General features: G+C 40.5%; 1 protein-coding gene across 1 annotated transcript; it reads right to left on the bottom strand.

Annotated features, from left to right (window-relative positions):
* Window positions 1-331: 331 nt before the first annotated feature.
* Window positions 332-21,390, bottom strand: LOC105494066 (nudix hydrolase 21). Its single transcript, XM_011762171.2, has 7 exons — window positions 21,131-21,390; window positions 17,509-17,709; window positions 16,344-16,407; window positions 8,643-8,732; window positions 3,727-3,802; window positions 3,300-3,414; window positions 332-1,396 (listed from the first exon to the last, which is right to left on the bottom strand). The coding sequence occupies exons 1-7, from the start codon at window positions 21,244-21,246 to the stop codon at window positions 1,375-1,377; spliced, it is 684 nt and encodes a 227-aa protein (XP_011760473.1). The 5' UTR covers window positions 21,247-21,390; the 3' UTR covers window positions 332-1,374.
* Between the last annotated feature and the right edge of the window lie 178 nt (window positions 21,391-21,568).

The following is a 21,568-nucleotide window of genomic DNA, read 5'->3' on the forward strand; positions in this document are numbered from 1 at the left end:
ACACGCACAGTTACTCACTACTTAACTACCATGTGAGGGTTTGACATGACCCCAACTAAAAACACTTGAGTGTTTATTAATATAATTGCTCAGCTACACTTGGCCTGATTTTCTCAAGTATCATATACCTTTGTCATCACCCAATATTCAGGAAAATAGCCCTGTGACTGGTACCATACTAATCAAAAGTTCATTCCTATTAAAAACCCTTTTTTCCTTAAGTAGCTACATCTGGCAAGATTCCTTTTTACATTAAGCCTACAGTCAAGTCTATAATAAGGCATACACACTACACTTTGATCATTAAATAACGACACAACCAGCAAACTCCTTTGCTCTAATATTTTTTATTCCCTCAAATTTGATCTGAATTTATCAGTACTTTTTAAAGTTTTTAAAATTTTGTATTTTTCTCTTAACCTGACAAAATCTGTCCTCTGCCTTACCCCCAGTTTTTGGTTGATTCACATTATTCCAAAAATATTTTCGAAGGCTCCGTCATTTGCTAAAACCAAATTTTCTTCTCTATGTATATAACTTCAAGTTAATTGAATATTTGTGCAATCTCAGAGTTCAAAACCTAATATGTCCAATTTTAGAAATTTCCTTCACAGATCACTATTTTTACCATGGCTTTAAGAATAAGACACATAATTTTGCAACAGCACAAATAATTAATATCCCCATTATGTGAAGAAAACTCTGAGCTCTAAATGAGTCTCTTCTTATACCAATTCCTATGATTGCTGATCAAGCCAATTTTAATAGTTTCCTGTACGTTTAAGGTCTGTTGCTTGCAAACCAAGGCCTGGATGGTTATAAAATGTACTGGCCAGTGAATTATATTGGGAGTTCTCTGCAACACAATTCATTTAGGAGTTGCACCTTGGACTCAATCAGACAAACACAGTTTTCAAAAGTAATGGAAGCTCTTCATCATAAAAATCTAATACAGTCTTGGAGTATGTGCCCAAGAATGGTATCAAAGCAAGGGTTCAATAAACTTGACTGACCTAAACCTGTCATTGTGTTGTAACATTCACCATCCTAAGGTGGAGGGAAAAATGATCCTTACCTACAAGAATTTTAGAAGTTTAATGAGAAATTAAAATAAAAAAAGAAGTCAATTTTCTTTAATGTTGTACAAAAAGTATGAGTAGAACCAAAAGTAAATAAACATTATCACATTTGTTTACACCACTATCTAGTTCTTCATATTAATTTTACTATTCAAACAAAAGAAAGTAGGTGGCAATTTAGGGATCGCAAAAGAGATAAAACCAAAAAAACTTTTCTACCACATTTATTCTACACTGTATATAGCTGTGCTCACAGAGACAAGCGGCTTCTTTTACTTCTCCACTGCGCAGGAATTCAGTTGTATATAAAATTGAACCTGAATTTTAAAAAGAACAATACCTTTATTAAAGACAGTACATACTACTTTCCACGTAAGATAAAGAAATTTATCTGGATGTTTCTACCCTCTCTTAACATGTCTGGCATTTTCTTTTTTTCCCCTTCAAATGCCTTTTTACCACGTTTGGCATTTTCTACACCAATTTTCTCCCACTGGTCACATCTTATGCATTAAAAACACTGTTGCTGAATACTTATAATAAAAAAATTAAGACTATAAATTTGATTAATTATCCACTAATAAGTTCCTTAATGCTGGAAAAGTTTCTACATGTCCTTATACTCTGACTACTCAGCACAGATACTGCACTTGGCAAGTAGCTGTTTGAATAAATAATATGACTCTTTTTCCCCCATATGCATTTCAACTTGTAATCTAGCAGGAGGCCCAAGTGGAGTGACAAAAGATAAAGTTTGATTAGTGACGAAGTAGAAAGAGCAATTTCATACTCAATAAGCTTTCACAAAAGGCCAATTTCACTAACATTTATTAAGTATGTACCAGATTACTGGCACTGTTGTAAGCATTTTATATGCATTATTTCACTTGGTCCTCACAATCCTCTGAAGTAGAGACTACTATCCCCATTTACAGATGAAGAAACAGTCAAATAGGTAAAATAGTTTGTTCCAAGGTCACATTGCCAGCAAGTATTGAGACTGTGATTCAAATCCAAACACTGACTGCAGAATCTACATTCATAACCACCATATTATTCTGCAATTCCTATCGATGGCTGGCTCTAATAGAGACCTCAACCAGTACAAGTCAGTTTTTAAAAAACTGCATTTCAGTCGGGCGCGGTGGCTCACGCCTGTAGTCCCAGCACTTTGGGAGGCTGAGACGGGCAGATCACGAGGTCAGGAGATCAAGATCATCCTGGCTAACAAGGTGAAACCCCGTCTCTACTAAAATACAAAAACAAAATTAGCCTGGCGTGGTGGCGGCGCCTGTAGTCTCAGTTACTCGGGAGGCTGAGGCAGGAGAATAGCGTGAACCCAGGAGGCGGAGCTTGCAGTGAGCTGAGATCATGCCACTGCACTCCAGCCTGGGCAACAGAGTGAGACTCTGTCTCAAAAAATAAAAAAATAAAAAAAATAAAAAACTGCATTTCTTATCACTCTAACTGCCTAAAGATTCAAACCCCATGTAAAAGTTCAGGACCTAATCCCACAAGCCTCAATGTGGGCCAAAATATAGTAAGTTTCAAAAAAGGAAAGAGAATATATTACACCAAGATATTCAATTTGCCACCTTTTTTTTTTTTAGATGGAGTCTCGCTCTGTCACTCAGGCTGGAGTGTAGTAGCGCGATCTCGGTTCACTGCAACCTCTGCCTCCTGGGTTCAAGCAATTCTCTGCCTCAGCCTGAGTAGCTGGGATTACAGGCGCCGGCCACCACGCCTGGCTAATTTTTGTATTTTTAGTAGAGATGAGGTTTCACCATCTTGGCCAAGCTGGTCTTGAGCTCCCAACCTGGTGACACACCCACCTCAGCCTCCCAAAGTGCTGGGATTACAGGCATGAGCCACTGCATCCAGCCAATTTGCCACATTTTTATACAGACAACTCCACTCATATTTATACATTGTTGACTATTTAACCATCTCTTCTTTGAATAAAGACATCAACCTTAACTCTTGAGAATATCAGAATTAGGGAAGAGCATTTGCACAAATACCAGAATGTCATGCCGAAACTTAATAGTCTGGGAATGGTATTAGTCACAATTCATCTATGGCTTGCACATGACCTAGGAGACTACTTTCTTAGTTTCCTTAAAGACCAAAATTCATGAACCATACCTTCTCAAGTGGCTCAGAATATTTTAAATTTTACAGTTAATATGGATGAACCAAAAAATGTTCAACTTTCTGTACCTGCTCAACAGCTGAGGGAGACTAGAAATGATGGGTCCATATCCTGGTGCATTGTCATACAATTCAAACAATGGTGCAGCTACCAGCTTGTAATTTTTAGGAACTGCAAACAAGGCTAAAATAAAACAGAATTCATTATTATAAGTTCTTATATAATCACTGCTTCCATTTCATTTTTAAATTAATTACCAATTTTACATTTAACAAAAAGTTTAAGAAAAAAGATAATCTCATTAACACATTTTGGTTATGTCTTTTAAGGTACATTTCCTAGTCACAGATTTTAAACTAAAAGCATGGTGTGTATTTTTAGTTTTACAATAAACCCCAAATTCAAGGAACTTTGCGAAAAACACAAATAGAGGTATCCTTGAAATTACTGTACAGAAGTTTTTAGATGGTTACCTTCGAAAACAAAATAACTTACCTTTTTCTTGAAGCTGAACCAGAAACAACTTCTTATGTTCCTTAGGCTTTGTAATATGTGCAGGAATATATGGATACTGAAATTACAAATGAATACAACTTTAACATGTATTCCATGGCTTCATTTCTTTACATGCTTACTCCCCAGTATAGTATAAACTGTTGGGAGAAGCATACTACTTTCTGTTCTCTTTACCAGGACTTATCTAACAGATACACTAGTAAATAAATGCTTTAATGCATATAAAATAACAAGCAGTAAACCAGTCAACCATTCAAGATAAAATATGTAGTCACAGGATTTATAGCTTCAGATACTTACAACATAATGAAGTCTGATTTAATTAGTATCTTTAATAAAGGCTTTTGTTTGTTTGTTTTTTGGGTTTTTTGTTTGTTTGTTTGTTTTTTGAGACAGAGTTTCGCTCTCGTTGCCCAGGCTGGAGTGCAATGGCGCAATCTCGGCTCACTGTAACCTCCGCCTGCCGGGTTCAAGTGATTCTCCTGCCTCAGCCTCCTGAGTAGCTGAGATTACATGCATGCACCACCATGCCCAGCTAATTTTGTATTATTAGTAGAGGCAGGGTTTCTCCAGGCTGGTCTTGAACTCCCAACCTCAGGTGATCCGCCTGCCTCGGCCTCCCCAAGTGCTGGGATTACAGGTGTGAGCCATCATGCCTGGCCTAAAAGCTGTTTTGTTTTGTTTTTTTAAATATATATATAGGCTGGGCACTGTGGTTCACGTCTATAATCCTAGCACTTTGAGAGGCCGAGGCAGGCAGATCATGAGGTCAGGAGATCGAGACCATCCTGGCTAACACGGTGAAACCCCGTCTCTACTAAAAATACAAAAAATTAGCCAGGCATGGTGGCGGGTACCTGTAGTCCCAGCTACTCGTGAGGTTAAGGCAGGAGAATGGCATGAACCCAGAAGGCAGAGCTTGCAGTGAGCTGAGACTGTGCCACTGCACTCCAGCCTGGGCAACAGAGCGAGACTCTGTCTCAAAAAAAAAAAAATAACCATCATCATATATACATATATATGTGTGTATCAGTACGTTAAACAGTCTAGAATCCTGATGTAGACCTGTTTACTACATTAAAAATTCAAATATAGCCTGTGAGGCATTTGACAAGATGCTTCTTGCTCCTCCTCCCAGCCCCAACCTCAAACCTCCCCGTATCCCAGGGTGCATGTTTCAGGAATACCAGAAGAGCAGTCTAAATGAAGTTTTGCCAGATGGGCAAAGCCAAAGCCATTTTACTCGATGAAATTTAGAGAATTTAAAGGGATGAAGAGAATCAGAGAGGGAAGTTGCTACCCGGGAAGGAAAAATTCTGACACAGAGAACAAAAAAAAAAAAGTCTAAGGGTTATACAATTCTTGTATAAATCCACAATACACTGAGAAATCTACTTTTGCTGTTGGAGTTGTATTTGAGCGGGGGAATTTAAAATTGCTGAAAACAGATAAAAGGGGAAAGTGAGATAAAAGCAGAAGCTGCCAAAAGGAGGTATTAGCATCATCCTCAATTTACATAGAAACGCATGCTAAGAGAGGCTAAGTATCTTTCCCAAGATTACTCAGCCAAGTTGTGAAGCCAAGATTTAACTGTATCTATTCAACTCTTATCTAATTATAAAAGCCTATGTTATTTTCCACTATGTTACTCATTGGCACCTAACCAGTATTCCAGTTAGAATAATTATATACTAGAGCCATCCCTAGGGTACAATGAATTGAGGCAACTGTCCCAGGCTTTGGAGGTTCCTTAAACTGTCATGAAAACCAGATACAATAACAGTCGCAGAGAAGTGAGAAGTGGCTTGAACAGCACAAGCTAAGAGATCTGTGGATCGCATACAACAAAAGTTCCCAAACCATGACCAAACAAAATGAGTAGCATTTCCCCAAATTTCCTCTGCTGTCAAGGCTACGTGTTCCTATTTTTTTAAGCCTTTCTTCTCTGGTCTTAATGTTTAAGTCGACTGTAGTTTATACAAAAAGACTGAGATAGGGAGATGATAGGCTCCTTTTCCACTGACACCTAACTAACACTCTAGGCTTCCTAAATAAATCAATACACTTACCTTATATTGAATACCACCAGGGCAAACTCTAGGCTTTAGTGAATGAAGGGAACTGTCCTAGGACAGTGGTAGGGGAGATGAGTGAGGATATTCAGAAAAGTTATCTGGAAAATGACTGGGGTCACTACTAAGGATTTTTCAATTAGATCAAGGGATGTTCAGAAAGCCAAAAAAAGTTTAGAATAATTGTACTATGTATCTTTGAACAAGTAACTTCACTGTTTCCATATGAAATTGTTCTTCCTTAAAGCCAAGATGTGTTCCTGGCAATTCTTAGTGAACACCAGCATCAGCTTCCACAGCTCCTATCTTCCTGTCCCTCTGCCATACAAGGGAGTCAGAAGCAAAAGAAAAGAACAGTCTTTTGCTTGGTTGATATTTTGTGCAGCGCTTGACCTGAAACATCTTGTCATGTAAAGGAGCTATAAAGTCATAGGGCTTTTTAATTTGCCTAAAGAATTCAGGATTCAAATTTAAGAAGTTCCACCATTAGCAAAAATAGGAATATTTGAGCATCAGTAACATTATCACTCATTATCGTGGATTAAAATATTTCAAATTATTTAAATCCAAAAGGTCATACTGACACTTTGAAGGTCAATGAAACATGTTTGTGTGTGTGTGTGTGTGCCCCCATTACACTACCTCCGATTTCAGGGCAGCTATGTTTGAAAGGTATCAGAGAGTTCCCTGTTTGCTGCCACTGTCTCAACAAGCAATCAGACTCAACATGGAAGTGCAAGGGAGTTCATTATCCCATGGGGGATAGGAGTCCCTAGCCATCTATCTTTCTGACAATTACGAGGTACATTCCACATGGTTCCCAGTCCTTAACAGAACAAACCCAGTTGCCCACAGGTGTAAAAAGATCAGTAACATGCCCTGTCTTACTTCTGCTGCTTCTGGTCTCACTCTCCCTGTATTCTGCTGCTTCCTGGAATCACCTCTCAAATTGCCTGTACCCAAGTCTTGGTCTTATCCTCTCTTTTGAATAAAGTCAAGTCTTTAGATGATGGTAAGGAATTAAATCATTCTTCTGAAAAATGTTAAGTAAAGGAAAAGCAGCATATATTTTTTTTTCTACACAAACCACATACTTCAGTAGTACATAAGTTTCTTTTTACATGAGGATCACAACCCTTATGAATTCATAGACCAGGAAATGATCATCAATGAGCTGCTAACATTATAAAAAGAGACAACCAAATATTTTTAAATTCCTGATGGAAGTACACTATACCACTTGCGGTAGACTGCCTTAAGATGACCCCCAATGACTCCTGTTTCCTGGTATTCACTGCTTTGTGTAGTCCCTCCTACAGTGTACCAGGGTTGGCTTGTGTGACCAACAACATACTGCAGAAGTGATGGTATACCACTGCCAAGATTAGGTTATCACAGACTAAGGGTTCCTACTTGGGCACTCCTCTAGCACTCTGTCTCTCACTATCTCTTGGAACACACAGCCTGGGGGAAGCCAGCTGCCTGAGAGTTGTCCTTTTAGAGATGTTCTCATGGCAAGGAACTGAGGGAGACCTTGAGACAACAGCCAGCAACACCTGAAGCAAAGCTTTAGTCTAACAGCCCAGATGAAACCGAGAAGTCTGCTAACACACAAGTGTAAGCTTGAGATCAGATACTTTAACCCCAGTTCTGCCTTATGATGCAGTCCCAACTGACAACTTGACTGTAACTTCATGAGAGAGCCTAAGCCAGAACCACCCTAAGCAACTCCCAGAGGCCGAAAGGCTGCTAAATTTTGAGGTAATTTGTTATGCGGCAATAGATAATATACCACCTATGACAAGCCTTGTTACCCCTCCCCAAATTAACTGAGCCTGAATACAATTTCTCAATCTAACTATCAATTTGCATGACACACAGGGGAAATAACTACATATTCAACAACAACAGGGGAATGCAATCAGAATGGAAACATTAGCCTATTTTCATTAACAAATAAAATACAAGGGAAAAAAAGGTGCCAACTGTGTAAAAGAGACTTTAGAGACTATCCTAATCCAAACAAATTATAAAAAGAAAATTGAAATAATCAGGATATGTGAACAGTGACTATATATTTGACAATAATATGGAATTGTTTTAGTATGATAATGACAGAACTACGGTTGTTTTTAAAGAGATCCTTATCTTTTATGATTCACAATGAAATATTTACAATTGAAATGAATAGCTAGGATACGCTTCAAAATAATCCAAGATAAGGGCAGGAGAATGGTGCGGTGGAACAAGGGGCTGTGATGTGCTAACTGTTAAAGGCAGATAACGGGTAGCGCAAGTCATTCACTTTTACCATTCTCTCTTCTTTTGTATTTGTTCTATTTATTTATTTATTTTGAGAAGGAGTCTCGCTCTGTTGTCCAGGCTGGAGTGCAGCGACAAAATCTCGGTTCACTGCAACTTCTGCCTCCCAGGTTCAAGCAATTCTCCTGCCTCAGCCTCCTGAGTAGCTGGGATTACAGGTTTGTACCACCAAACCTGGCTCATTTTTATATTTTTTTAGTAGAGATGGGGTTTCGCCATGTTGGCCAGGCTGGTCTCAAACTCCTGACCTCAACAGGTGATCCACCCACCTTGGCCTCCCAAAGTGCTGGGATTACAGGCATGAGCCACCTTGCCCAGCCTTGTATTTGTTTTACATTTTCCTTTAAAATAAGAAGTGCTTGGCTTAATTTTGTAATTTAAATTAAGGAGGGAAGAAAAGAAAATTTCAAGTCAAATTCTACTTTAATCTTTTTTAAAGTGGCTAGAATTAAACGAGCTTTCTGCTTCCAAAATGCCTAGCAAATATAACTGAACACTAACCTGAGGAGGTTCAAAATTTGGTCTCCACCAGTTACCAATGCAGTCGTCAATGACCCAGTCTTGCAAAACTCCATCCTGACGACCCAGTATCTGTCAAAAAGAAATAAGACAGCCAGTGAACAACTAAATATATGTACTCACGAATCCCCTTCTTCAGTGAAAAGAAAATTCTTAGCAGTGCTCCTAATAGAGACAAAGGGATAATATGCCTTCCATATAGATTTCATCTCTATAATCTGTTATTATAGATGTCACTCTGCCCAAGACATATAATATTAGTTCAAAATTGGCAAGCTAGTATTAACATAAAAACTGTGTTCAAAATTCAACTTTCATTTTTATTAATTTGTATAGCAGAACATTAAACTTATTTTAATCAAAGTCATACTCTACATATTTTAAGTGGCCAAAAACAGTTCCACAATGTTCATGGTGAGAAACTGCAGTTCTCTGTCCTGCTTCACCCATTCCCACTGGCTATAACTTTCAACTCTTGGTTGTTTTTCCCCTGTTTGCTTCTATTTTTAAAGCATTCTTCTTGGTCTTAAATAAACGGTTTATTTTAGGGTAGTTTTAGATTTACAGAAAACTTGCAAAACTTTAGCAGAGACTTCCCACATACCCCACACCCAGTTTCCCCTGTTGTTAACATCTCACATTAGTAAGGCACATTTGTCAAACTAATCAACCAATACCAAGACAAGGTTATTAATTGAAGTCCATATATTATTCAGATATCCGTAATCTTTAACCTAATGTCCTTTTTCATTTTTCAGTCCCAGGATCCCATCTAAGATACCATATTACACTTAATCTTCATTTCTTCCAAGGTTCCTCTATATTGTGACAGCTTTTCATATTTTCCTTGTTTTTGATGATCTTGATAGTTTTGAGGAACACTGGTCAAGTATTTTGTAAAACATCCCTCAATTAACTGAGGTTATGAGCTTTTGGGAAGAAAAATACAGAGGTAAAAGGGCCATTCTCATCACCATCATATCAAGGGTACACGCTGCATCAATGTGGCTTATCACTAACGCCAACCTCGATCACCTGGCTGAGGTACTGTTTATCAGGTTTCTTCAATGTAAAGTCGTATTTTTCAAAACTTTTTTTTTTTTTTTTTTTTTTGAGACGGAGTTTTGCTCGTTGCCCAGGCTGGAGTGCAATGGCACAATCCCGGCTCACTGCAACCTCCGCCGCCCAGGTTCAAGTAATTCTCCTAACTCAGCCTCGTGAGTAGCTGGGATTACAGGCACACACTACCATGCCCAGCTAATTTTTTGTCTTTTTAGTAGAGACGGGGTTTCACCCTGTTGTTCAGGCTGGTCTTAAACACCTGACCTCAGATGATCCGCCCGCCTCAGTCTCCCAGAGTGCTGGGCTTACAGGCATGAGCCACTGTGCCGGGCCTCAAAACCACATTTTTCTAAGAGATAGGGTCTTGCTCTGTCACTCAGGCTGGAGCGCAGTGACGCAATCATGGCTCACTATAACTCCTGGCCTCAAGCAATCTTCTGGCCTCAGCCCCACAAAGCACTGGGATTACAGGTGTGAGCCACCATGCCCAGCCAAAATATTCTTTTATGATGGTTTCTTGATTTTTCATTTTCATTTTATTTTTCTGAGACAGAGTCTCACTCTGTTGCCCAGGCTGGAGTGCAGTGGTGCAATCTCGGCTCACTGCAACCTCCGCCTCCTGGGTCCAAGGGACTCTCCTGCCTCAGCCTCCCGAGTAGCTGGGACCACAGGTACCCGCCACCACACCCGGCTTTTTTGTATTTTTAGTAGAAATGGGGTTTCACCATGTTGGCCAGGATGGTCTCAATCTCTTGACCTCGTGATCCACCCACCTCGGCCTCCCAAAGTGCTGGGATTACAGGCGTGAGCCACCGCGCCCAGATTTTCATTTTATTTTATTTTATTTTATTTTTTTTTTTGAGACAGAGTCTCACGCTGTTGCCCAGGCTGGAGTGCAGTGGCGCGATCTCGGCTCACTGCAAGCTCCGCCTCCCGGGTTCCCGCCATTCTCCTGCCTCAGCCTCCTGAGTAGCTGGGACTACAGGCGCCCGCCACCGCGCCCGGCTAATTTTTTCTATTTTTAGTAGAGACGGGGTTTCACTGTGGTCTCGATCTCCTGACCTTGTGATCCGCCCGCCTCGGCCTCCCAAAGTGCTGGGATTACAGGCTTGAGCCACCGCGCCCGGCCCAGATTTTCATTTTAAAAACTTTTTTAAAAGCCTATAACCCTCTACTATGAATGAGAATTTAGATATTAAAATCACATGACCTAGTTATACTTTTTCTTCCAGCATCTTCCCATTATCAATATTTGGTTAAGTCAACATTCAGTATTTAAGTTAGTATGATCAGGTAGATCAGTCACAACAGAGTAACCATATCTCCTCATTTCTTCAATCTTCCTGTTCTTTAGTTAGTAACTTTCATTTCCTTTGCTATCACTAAATTCGTTTCCCACATTCTCCACAAGAATTTAAATTTCTTCTCAATTCAAATATCAATTGTCAGTTATTCTATTAATTTCATCTTTTCTAAGACATGTTTTTGTTTTTTTCAAGACAAGATCTCACTCTGTCACCCACGCTGGAGTGCAGTGGTGTGATCTCCACTCACTGCAACCTCCACCTCATGGGCTCAAGTGCTTCCCTCACCTCAGCCTCCCCTGTCCCCCAGCCTCCCGAGTAGCTGGGACTACAGGTGCAAGCCACCGCACCAGGCTAATTTTTCGCCATGTTGCCAAGGCTGGTCTCAAACTCCTAGGCTCAAGTGATCTGCCCATCTTGGCCTCCCTAAGTGCTGAAATTGCAGGCATGAGCCACCATACCCAGCCTAAGACACGTTTTTCTATCATCCTGCTGTAATCTGTACTTGATAGTCTCAACCCTGCTTCCCAGCTGGAGTCCTAGGGTTTCTCTTGGTCTCTCTCCTATGTTGTTAGATCTTAATATTTCTAATTCTCTATCTTCTTATTTTATTCCAGTTTGGGGGTGAACACCCTCTAGTAGCTTCCTGAGAAAAGGTACAAGAGATGAAATTTTTTGAAACTCTGCATGTCCAGAAATAACTTTTACCCACACATTTGATTTATAGTTTGATTAGAAAATTCTTGGACAGAGATCATAGTCTCTCAAAATCACAAAGACAACACTCCACCATCCTTTAGCTTCCAGAATTATTTCTGGGTAGTTTAATGCAATTTCTGATTTTGATGTTTTGCATTTAACCTCTCTACTTACCAATCCTCCACCTCCCACTTTGGAAGCTTTTAGGATCTTTTTATTTGTTTGTAGGATCTAAAATTTCATGATGACATGCCTTTGCATGGATCTTTAAACATTCACTATAGAAGCAAGGCCAGTAGGCCTTTTCAATCTAAAAACTCATGCTCTTTGAGGTTTGAGAAATTTTCTCCAATTATGCTTTACTAATTCTTCCTTTACTCTGTTCTATTTATCTGTAGTTTATATTGGTCCTTCTAGAATGACCCACTAATTTTATCTTTTCTTACCTACATTCTATCATCTTTTCATTCTATTTTCTGGTAGAATGAAACTCTTAACTTTTTACTGAATTTTTTATCTCTTCCAACATTTTTTTAAATATCCATGAGGTTTTTGTTGGCTAAAATGCCTTTTTAACAGCACTGTTTCACAGATGCAAAATCTCCTCTTATTTAACCAAGAATATTAATCACAGTTTTGTCAATGGTTGAATTTACTGCTTCTGTTAAGGTCCTTTTGCTTCTTTTGATCTCTTTCTTGTTAAGAAGTTTTCTCCAAAAGCCTGGTGATATTTGGTTGTGTACTCACAAGGTAGAAGCAACAAGAGGCTTAATTGTCACCTCTGTGTGCATGAGTGATAGGACTACGATTTTTTTTTCTTTTTTTTTTTTGTAGACGAAGTCTTGCTCTGTTGCCCAGGCTGCCGTGCAGTGGCGCGATCTCGGTTCACTGCAACCTCCACCTCCTGGGTTCAACTGATTCTTCTGCCTCAGCCTCCTGAGTAGCTGGGATTACAGGCGCCCGCCACCACGCCCGGCTAATTTTTTTTTTATTTCAGTAGAGACGGGGTTTCACCATGTTGGTCAGGCTGTCTCTAACTCCTGACCTTGTGATCCACCCGCCTCGGCCTCCCAAAGTGCTGGGATTACAAATGTAAGCCACTGTGCCCGGTCCAGGACTACATTATTTCTATAGAAAATTCTTGCTTTGTTTTGGATATGGGTTGTCTCCCTGCCCCCAAACTCATGCTGAAATCTGATCCCCAATGTGACAGTGTTGGCAGGCAGGGCCTAGTGGAAGGTGTTTAAGTCATGGAGGTGGATCCTTCATTAATAGTTTTAATACCCTTCTGCCATCAGGAATGGATTAGTTCCCTGGAGACTGGGTTGTTCAAGAGCGTGGCTTCCCGGATTCACTCTTGCTTCCTCCCTTGCCATGTCATCATCTCTTTGCACATGCCCACTCCCATTTTGCTTTCTACCATGAGTGGAAGCAGCATGAAGCCCTCGCCAGCTACCCAATCTTGCCACCGCAACTGGTGAGCCAAATAAATCTTTTTCTTTATAAATTACCCAGCCTCAGGTATTCTGTTATAGCAATATTAAACAGACTAAGACAGCTCCAAAATGGCAGTATCTGAAGTTTTTCTTGGACTGGTCACTTTTTCCAGAAACAAGATTTCCAACCCTTAGCCTGGGATATATAAATCTAATTGTTGGCTGGGCCTGGTGGCTCATGCACGTAATCCCAATGCTTTGGGAGGCTGAGATGGGAGGACTTCTTCAGGCCAGGAGTTTGCGACCAGCCTGGGCAACATAGCAAGATCTCATCTCTATAAAAAAATTTTTTTTAATTAGCCAGGCATCGTGGCACACACCTGCAGTCCTAGCTACTCAGGACGCTGAGGCAGGAAGATTGCTTGAGCCCAGGAGTTTGTGGTTACAGTGAGCTATGATCACACCACCGTCCTCTAGCCTGAGGAACAGAGTGAGACCCTGTCTCTAAAAAAAAATAAATAAGCTTAGACCGCGCACGGTGACTCACATCTATAATCCCAGCACTTTGGGAGGCCAAAGCAGGCAGATCACCTGAGGTCAGGAGTTTGAGACCAGCCTGGCCAACATGGTGAAACCCCATCTCTACTAAAAATACAAAAATTAGCTGGGCATGGCAGTGGGCACCTGTAATCCCAGCTACTCTGGAGGCTGAGGCAGGAGAATCGCTTGAACCCAGGAGGCAGAGGTTGCTGTGAGCAACCATTGCTCACACTGGATATCACACCACTGCACCCCAGCCTGGGCAACAAGAGCAAAACTCTGACTCAAAAAAAATTTTTTTAAAATAAGCCCAATTGTTAACATCCTGTCAGCCTAATAGAAGTCCAAGAGTCTGACTATTCAGAATGGGAACTCTTGCTTATTCTTCCCCATCCCCTAAACTTTTTTCATTGCTAGCTGTTCTCTGATTCAATTACTACAGAGAATCAATCATCAGCCAGTCTTTGCCTAATTACAGAGTGGGGAAGACAATCTAGATACACAGATTGAACATCCCAATCTGAAACTCCAAAATCTCAAACTTTTTGAGCACTGAAATGATGTTCAAAGGAAATGCTCAGGCCGGGTGCGGTGGCGCACGCCTGTAATCCCAGCACTTTGGAAGGCCAAGGAAGGCGGATCACCTGAGGTCAGGAGTTCCAGACCAGCCTGGCCAACATGGTGAAACCCCGTCTCCACTAAAACTACAAAAATTAACCAGGCATGGTGGAAGGTGCCTGTAATTCCATCTACTGGGGAGGGTGAGGCAGGAGAATCGCTTAAACCCGGGAGGTGGATGTTACAGTGAGCCGAGATTACACCATTGCACTCTAGCCTGGGTGACAAGAGAGAGACTTCGTCTCAAGAAAAAAAAAAAAAAAAAAGGAAATGTTCATTGGAGCATTTCAAGTTTTGTATATGGGATGCTTAACTGGTAAGCATAATGCAAATATTCCAAAACCTGAAAAAAAATCCCAAATCCTAATCACCTTTTTTTTAATTTTTTTGCATATATAGTAGATGTATATATGTATGGGGTACACAAGATGTTTTGATACAGGCATGCAATGCATAATATTCACATCATGGAGAACAGGGTATCCACCCCCTCAAGCATTTATCCTTTGTGTTACAAACAATCCAATTATACTCTTTTAGTTATTTTAAAATTTACAATTAAGTGATTACTAACTATAATCACCCTATTGTGCTATCAAATAGTAGCTAAACACTTCTGGTCCCAAGCTCTCAGACAGGGAATACTCAACCTGTATAAATATACTTCATATATACTTTGAACCAGTCCAGTTTTCAGCCCATGCATGCCCCCACTTTCATAAGTACCTAGCACCTTCAGTTCCTCAGTCATTCTGGTACTCTGCAGTGTTGGATTCTGCCTGCCTGTCTGTTGGACTAAGGTTTCTGCCAAGTTAGTTATAATTTGCCCATCTGTTTTCCAGTTTCCAAAAATTTTGCTTTTGTGAGTCTCTCATTTTGCACTCCCTCAATCCTACTGCACTTATATCTTTGTACCAGACATTACATAAATGGAAGTCCAAGCACAGTAAATGTTTAAGAGTTATAATACATTTTTAGAAATACTAGAAAGACAAACCAATAGGTCAAAAGTAGGAGAATTACAAGTGACTTTAGTTTTGTTTCTCCTTTGCTTTTCTGTGTTTGCCAAGCTTTTTGCACAGAGAATGTATGACTTTTGTAAAGGGGGCAGGCGGCAACTGCATGTTAAAGAAGAAAACTAACATTGAAAACAACTTACAGTCTCAAAATCCTCAGTAACTATGCATTTGGCCCCAAGTCTTTACATGCAGGCATTACAATGATTTTTTAAAAGTAGAATAATTTGGGCAAAGTCTAAAAAATATGTGAAAAAAGTGAAAACACAGGCGTCTTTCTCTTTTCAAAATTCCATAGAGGCCTACTCTTGAACAAAACTACCTGCATTCAAACCTCTAGCTCTACAACACACTAGCTATATAACAAGAAGTAATTTAAACTTAATAATATCTGCTTCCTAGAGTTGTGGTGGTGATTAAAGGAATTAGCACATGTAAAGCACTTAGAACAGTGTCTAGCACAGTAATACTTAAATGTCAGTTTTTATCATTGCTGTGACACAGTTTAACATTTTAAAAATTGAAGTGTAAGTTCAACTTGTAAAAAAAATCAACATTGTACTAACATTCTGGGGTTTAAGTTGTATTTATTGAAAACTCAATATTCCAAAATAAACATCCTTTTTTTTTTTTTTTTTTTTTGAGACGGAGTCTAGCTCTGTTGCCCAGGCTGGAGTGCAATGGCCGGATCTCAGCTCACTGCAAGCTCCGCCTCCCGGGTTCACGCCATTCTCCTGCCTCAGCCTCCCGAGTAGCTGGGAGTACAGGCGCCCGCCACCTCGCCCGGCTAATTTTTTTTTGTATTTTAGTAGAGACGGGGTTTCACCGTGTTAGCCAGGATGGTCTCGATCTCCTGAACTCGTGATCCGCCCGTCTCGGCCTCCCAAAGTGCTGGGATTACAGGCTTGAGCCACCGCGCCCGGCCTAAACATCCTTTTTACAAGACATTAAAAGCCAAATTAACTATTACATTGATGGTATGCAAAGTTAGGTTAAACAGAAAAATACCTCTGTCATTAAGCGTTTTAGTCCTTCAACTTCATCTTCTCCTGGGTTAAGTTCACCACCAGGTCTGTATAAAAGTTAAGAATTTCAGCTTTCAACTTAATGCAATTTGGAGATAACAAAGAACACAATAAATGTTATGTCTATCAAGTCACTAAGTAACATATTTCAGTGTAATAAGGCAATCAAAACAAGTATCAAAGTGAAGGGGGAGAATATGCTTGAATTCATGTCAATTCCCCAGACTAACAGTATACAAACCCCAGGTTTTTTTCCTCTTTGTATATATTTATTTTTATTTTATTGTCGATTCAAGGGGTACATGTACAAGTTTATTACATAGGTATATGGTGTAATGCTAAGGTTTAGGCTTCTAGTGAACCAATCACCAAAACAGTGAACATAACATCTAACAGGAAGTATTTCAACTCTCGCCTCTCCCTCCCGCTCCCCACCTTTGGAGTATACAGTGTTCATTTTTTCCAACTTTATGTCCATATGTACCCATCACATAAACCCTAGTTTTAAACCAACAGAATACATAACATAGCACAAACATAAACAAAATTGCTAACCACCAGTCCATCCCAATCTCGTCTCTGGAAGCTATCTGATGATAATGGAGTCTAGAAATGCCCAGAGAGGAATGGATCATATTCTTTAGGCCTAAACAATGGGACACTTTTTCAAGAGCGCCATCTAAGTATTGGAGACCTTTCTTTTTGGTATAACCTAGTCAAATAGTTGTGGATCAAATGTTTGAGAGATGCAGGAGCTTAAATGACAAAAAAAATAAACTGTTATCCACAAAAACCTAAGTCATCTTAAGAATAGGAAATGCAAATCATACCAAGAAAGAAATACCAATTGTTCTTGGTGATACTACAATGACATCTAGACATTGATCTTGAACTCAACTATTCCACAGGGTTTCTACCAAGCTCAATCACTAACATCGACAACATATAGAAACACGCAGATTACTAGTTAGGAAAATAAATGAGCACCGCAATGGAGAAAAATTACTCGTGATTTTCTCTTTTTAAAGACATCATTAACAGCAGTGTTTGTTGAAATAAATGACCGAGGGCTAAAATTGTAGTCCACAGCTGCATAAACAGCAATCCTACTAAAAACTGTCTTGCTGTTAATTTCCAACACTACTTACAGTTTGAAGAAAGTTGTTCCCAGCTGTAGCAGTAACACATGGGGTAGCCGGTGCTCATGTACAATCAGAACCCCTTCTACAGTCCTCCTCATTCCAATTTTATCAAATTCTTCCCTCATGCGCTGAAATCTGGCTGCCACAGAGCTGTCCTTCTCATAGAGGGGCTCTTTTGTACCAAAAGTATAATTGGTAAGAGGGTACCTGTGATCCAAAGACAAACATCTAACATGAGAACTGAAGAATATAATTTACCATGACAGACATTAGCATAAAGAAACCACAGTACAAAAAAAAGTGCATATGTTGTACTCAGAGACACAGGATTTGTACAGTTACATAACTAAAGTTAATGAGACAGTAGAGATTGGAATCTTGTTCTCTGGACTCTTAAAGCCAGAGCTTCCCGCCGGGCGCGGTGGCTCAAGCCTGTAATCCCAGCACTTTGGGAGGCCGAGACGGGCGGATCACGAGGTCAGGAGATCGAGACCATCCTGGCTAACACGGTGAAACCCCGTCTCTACTAAAAAAAAAATACAAAAAACTAGCCGGTCGAAGTGGTGGGCGCCTGTAGTCCCAGCTACTTGGGAGGCTGAGACAGGAGAATGGCGTGAACCCGGGAGGCGGAGCTTGCAGGGAGCTGAGATCCCGCCACTGCACTCCAGCCTGGGCAACAGAGCATGACTCCGTCTCAAAAAAAAAAAAAAAAAAAAAGCCAGAGCTTCCATGAGATCAAGCTACTCCTCCATACTTTAACTTTCAAGTGTAGATAACACTATCCTTAAATGCTTAGAGAAATGGTTATCTGAACATTAGTAATCCTCTGGTTTTAGACCATGGCTGCTATTCCAACAAGACCAATTTGGCTAATAATTAATGTCCCCCTGCATTCCTCTGACTACTAATCTAATCAGAAAGTTTTAATTATGGGTGCTAATGGTTAATCTCTTTTTTCTAAAACTAAGCCACCACTTTTCATCAACATCCCTCCAGTTATTTTCTATTTCTCTCAGTCAACTATCCTCAGATTTTTCTTGCACCACAGCCTTTCCTTTTCACAGCAACTCTTCTACTTTCTCTTTCTGTCCTCTAACCCTATTTACTAGCCTTGGGCATTTATTCTATTCAGTCTCCTTATTGTTTCCTTCTCCTCATCTGAATCTTCTACCCACCCCTTTACCAAGAATTTAAAATATGGCTCAAACTGTTAAAGACAGTTTTCATCTTGCCTAATAAGGATCAAATTTTTCTTTAAAGATACTTAAAAATTCCATACTTATATGTCGTACGCCCTTAATTAAAGCCTTACAGCAAGAAGCCTTTGAGTAAGAATTTAGGCCACATTTGCCCACCTATAGTATCTATTCTACCAAAAGCCCTTGACATTAATAGTCAACATTATTGCATCTACTACACTCAGCCATTCTTGAAAGGGGAAAAAAATCAAGGTTGCCAAAACTTTAAAAATTACTTTAATTTCAGAAGCCAAGTTCTAGGCATACGAAAAAGCTATAAAATAATTAAAATATACCATTTCAAGGATGCTTTAAAGATTTAAAGAACGTCCTCAGTAGACCCAAGGCTAAATCTAACACCATCATCCATAGCAGCAGCAGATATGCTACACAGCACGATGTGCCAGGCAATTTTTTCAAACGCTTTACATATATTAACATTTAATTCTCACAACCTGAGTTAGAAAGAATTAAGGATAGCCATTACACATCTCTGTTGCAAGAGCCAGCTCCAATATATCAGTAAAGAGATGTCAAGATGAAATGTCAGAATTTTCACCTGTGAAATCAGAGTGCCAGCCCAGACATACATATTGTTCTCATCATACTGTGAGCTTCATAAAGCAGGGGCTACACCTTACTTCCTCACCAATGTATATCCAGTATTGTGCACAGTGCCTGGCACAAAGTAGGCATTCATGCAATATTTCCTGAAAGAAAATATACTGGGGAGAGCGCATTTGTTTTCAACTTAATATTAACTGAGGTGAACTTAAGTTCACAACACAATGATTATTTCTGAACATTTATATTTATATAGGAGAAGAAATGTACTGTAAATCAACCCATAATTTTAATAGAGCGAAGATTAAAATCTTGCTGAAAGCTAACTATTTTGCCAAGTTAATTCTACATAATGGCTTGATGCAAATTAATTCAGTAATCAAGACAAAACAAGAAAAGACTGTGGGTTTTAGCTCTAATCACCACTGAAAGTAACCCAGAAGCTGTGCTTTCATACTTTTAAAAAGGATAACATTTGCCTTTACCATTTGATGGATTTTTTTCTTAATTTTTAAAAACATTTTTGTAGAGACAGCCTATGTTGCCCAGACTTGTCTACAACTCCCGGCCTCAAGTGATCCTCCCACCTCGGCCTCCCAAGGTGCTGGGATTACAGTCTTGAGCCGCCACTCCTGAGGACTTTTATACACACAACTATCGACTAATTCCAGATTTTATAAACCCAGCATTTCCATCATCTAAATTTCCAAGCCAACACATTTTACAAAATAAAACAATGTTAACCATCTTTTCAACTTCAAATCACTTTGGTTGGAGGACGGAGAGAGAACGTCCATTTATTTTAATATAAAACAAGAGAAACACCTAAACTGCCTTACGAAAACATCAATACCACCAAATCCTTGCACTTGTACACAGACTGACATAAACTGGCCACTTTCCTCCATCAGGAAAATAGAGGCACCACGTTGCCTCGAAAACAAATCCTCAGACACGATTTTAAAAAGCATTACTGACAATTTCTTCAGACATCTCAAACGTCAATTACCTGCTACAGCGAGTCTGCTGCTGAGAGTGACCTTGAAATGCAATGGTTTCAAGTGTTGAAACGGAAAGGTGTTGAAAATAAAACACAGCCCACAATGGGTTTTCTGGTACAAACATTCTGGTTCCCTCCAGTCTGAAAGCCCAACCATAGCAGCATCCTTACTCCCAAGGAGGGGCCTACTTGGGGTGCCTGGGATGCTGGCGTTGAGACATCATCAGACGACGCGAAGGCATAAGGCATGGGGCAGGGCAGACAGCCCTGAGCACATGAATAACATGTGTTGTATTCATAAACCGAAATATTTAAGTAGCAATTAAAAGGAAAAAAACTAGACCTAGGCATTACAGCTGGATCTCGAAAGCTTACTGTCAGAGTGAAATGTGCAAAAATGATACTAGGTTATACCATTCGTATCGCATCAACAATCACAAAGCAATACCATATACGTGATGCCAAAGCATAAACATTTCACTGGAAGGATAAAACACACACACACACACACACACACACATTTTGAAGTTGGTTACCTCTGGAGAGGTGGGGAAAGGATGAGTTAAAAGCAAACTCCGTTTTTCCCCATTATGACCGAATACATAGGATGGGAACAAGCCTTCCTTTACAGAAAAGGACTCTTAACTCCCGGAGGTAGGAGGATGAGAAAGGGGCCTGAGGGAGCGAGGAAGGCGCGCATCCGCCAGCGGGAGTTGGAGGCTGGGAGGTGCGGAGGCGTGAAGCACGCCGAAAAGCCGGGGACGCGCGGGAGAGTCTGTAGGAGCGCTCACGAGAGAAATGCCCGCCAAGGCCGCCCCGCACTTACAGATTGATGGTGCGCTCCAGGGTGAGGGGCTTGGTCTGCTGGATGTACTTGTTGCCGAACTGAGTGACCCCCCGGGGCCAGCCGGTCTGCGAGCGATTGGGCGGTACCACAGACATGCTGGCGAGCTCCGGCGCTGGCGGCGAGCAGAAAGTGGGAGGCAGGGGAGACTTTCCCGGTGCGGGAAGCGGTTATCTGCAACCCCCTCAGCGGCTACCGCCCGCCATTAACAGGAGAGCGCAAGAGGAGGCGTAGGCACGCCGGAAGTGAACCCGGAGCCTCTGGCGGCAGGAAGTAGAGAGGAGGTGGCCTGCCAGACCGAGCGCCATTGGGCCAATAGCTGGTGGGATGGCTGCAATAGCTGGAGCTCCCATTGGTAACCCGGGTATAGGTTCCGCCTCCTCTTGCTTTGGTGATTCCCATTGGAAACACAGTAAAGGA

This window comes from Macaca nemestrina, chromosome 18 (assembly GCF_043159975.1).
Source record: "Macaca nemestrina isolate mMacNem1 chromosome 18, mMacNem.hap1, whole genome shotgun sequence".
In the NCBI taxonomy this organism is placed as follows: Eukaryota; Metazoa; Chordata; class Mammalia; order Primates; family Cercopithecidae; genus Macaca; species Macaca nemestrina.

What these genes read in the sequence shown, in the direction of transcription:
- LOC105494066 (XM_011762171.2), bottom strand. Translation starts at nt 21,246, where the DNA reads ATGTCTGTGGTACCGCCCAATCGCTCGCAGACCGGCTGGCCCCGGGGG. An exon ending in GGAACAACTTTCTTCAAACT is followed by an intron (nt 16,408 to 17,508) that starts GTAAGTAGTGTT and finishes ACTTTTATACAG; the next exon opens with ACCTGGTGGTGAACTTAACC. An exon ending in GGTTCAGCTTCAAGAAAAAG is followed by an intron (nt 3,415 to 3,726) that starts GTAAGTTATTTT and finishes GTTTTATTTTAG; the next exon opens with CCTTGTTTGCAGTTCCTAAA.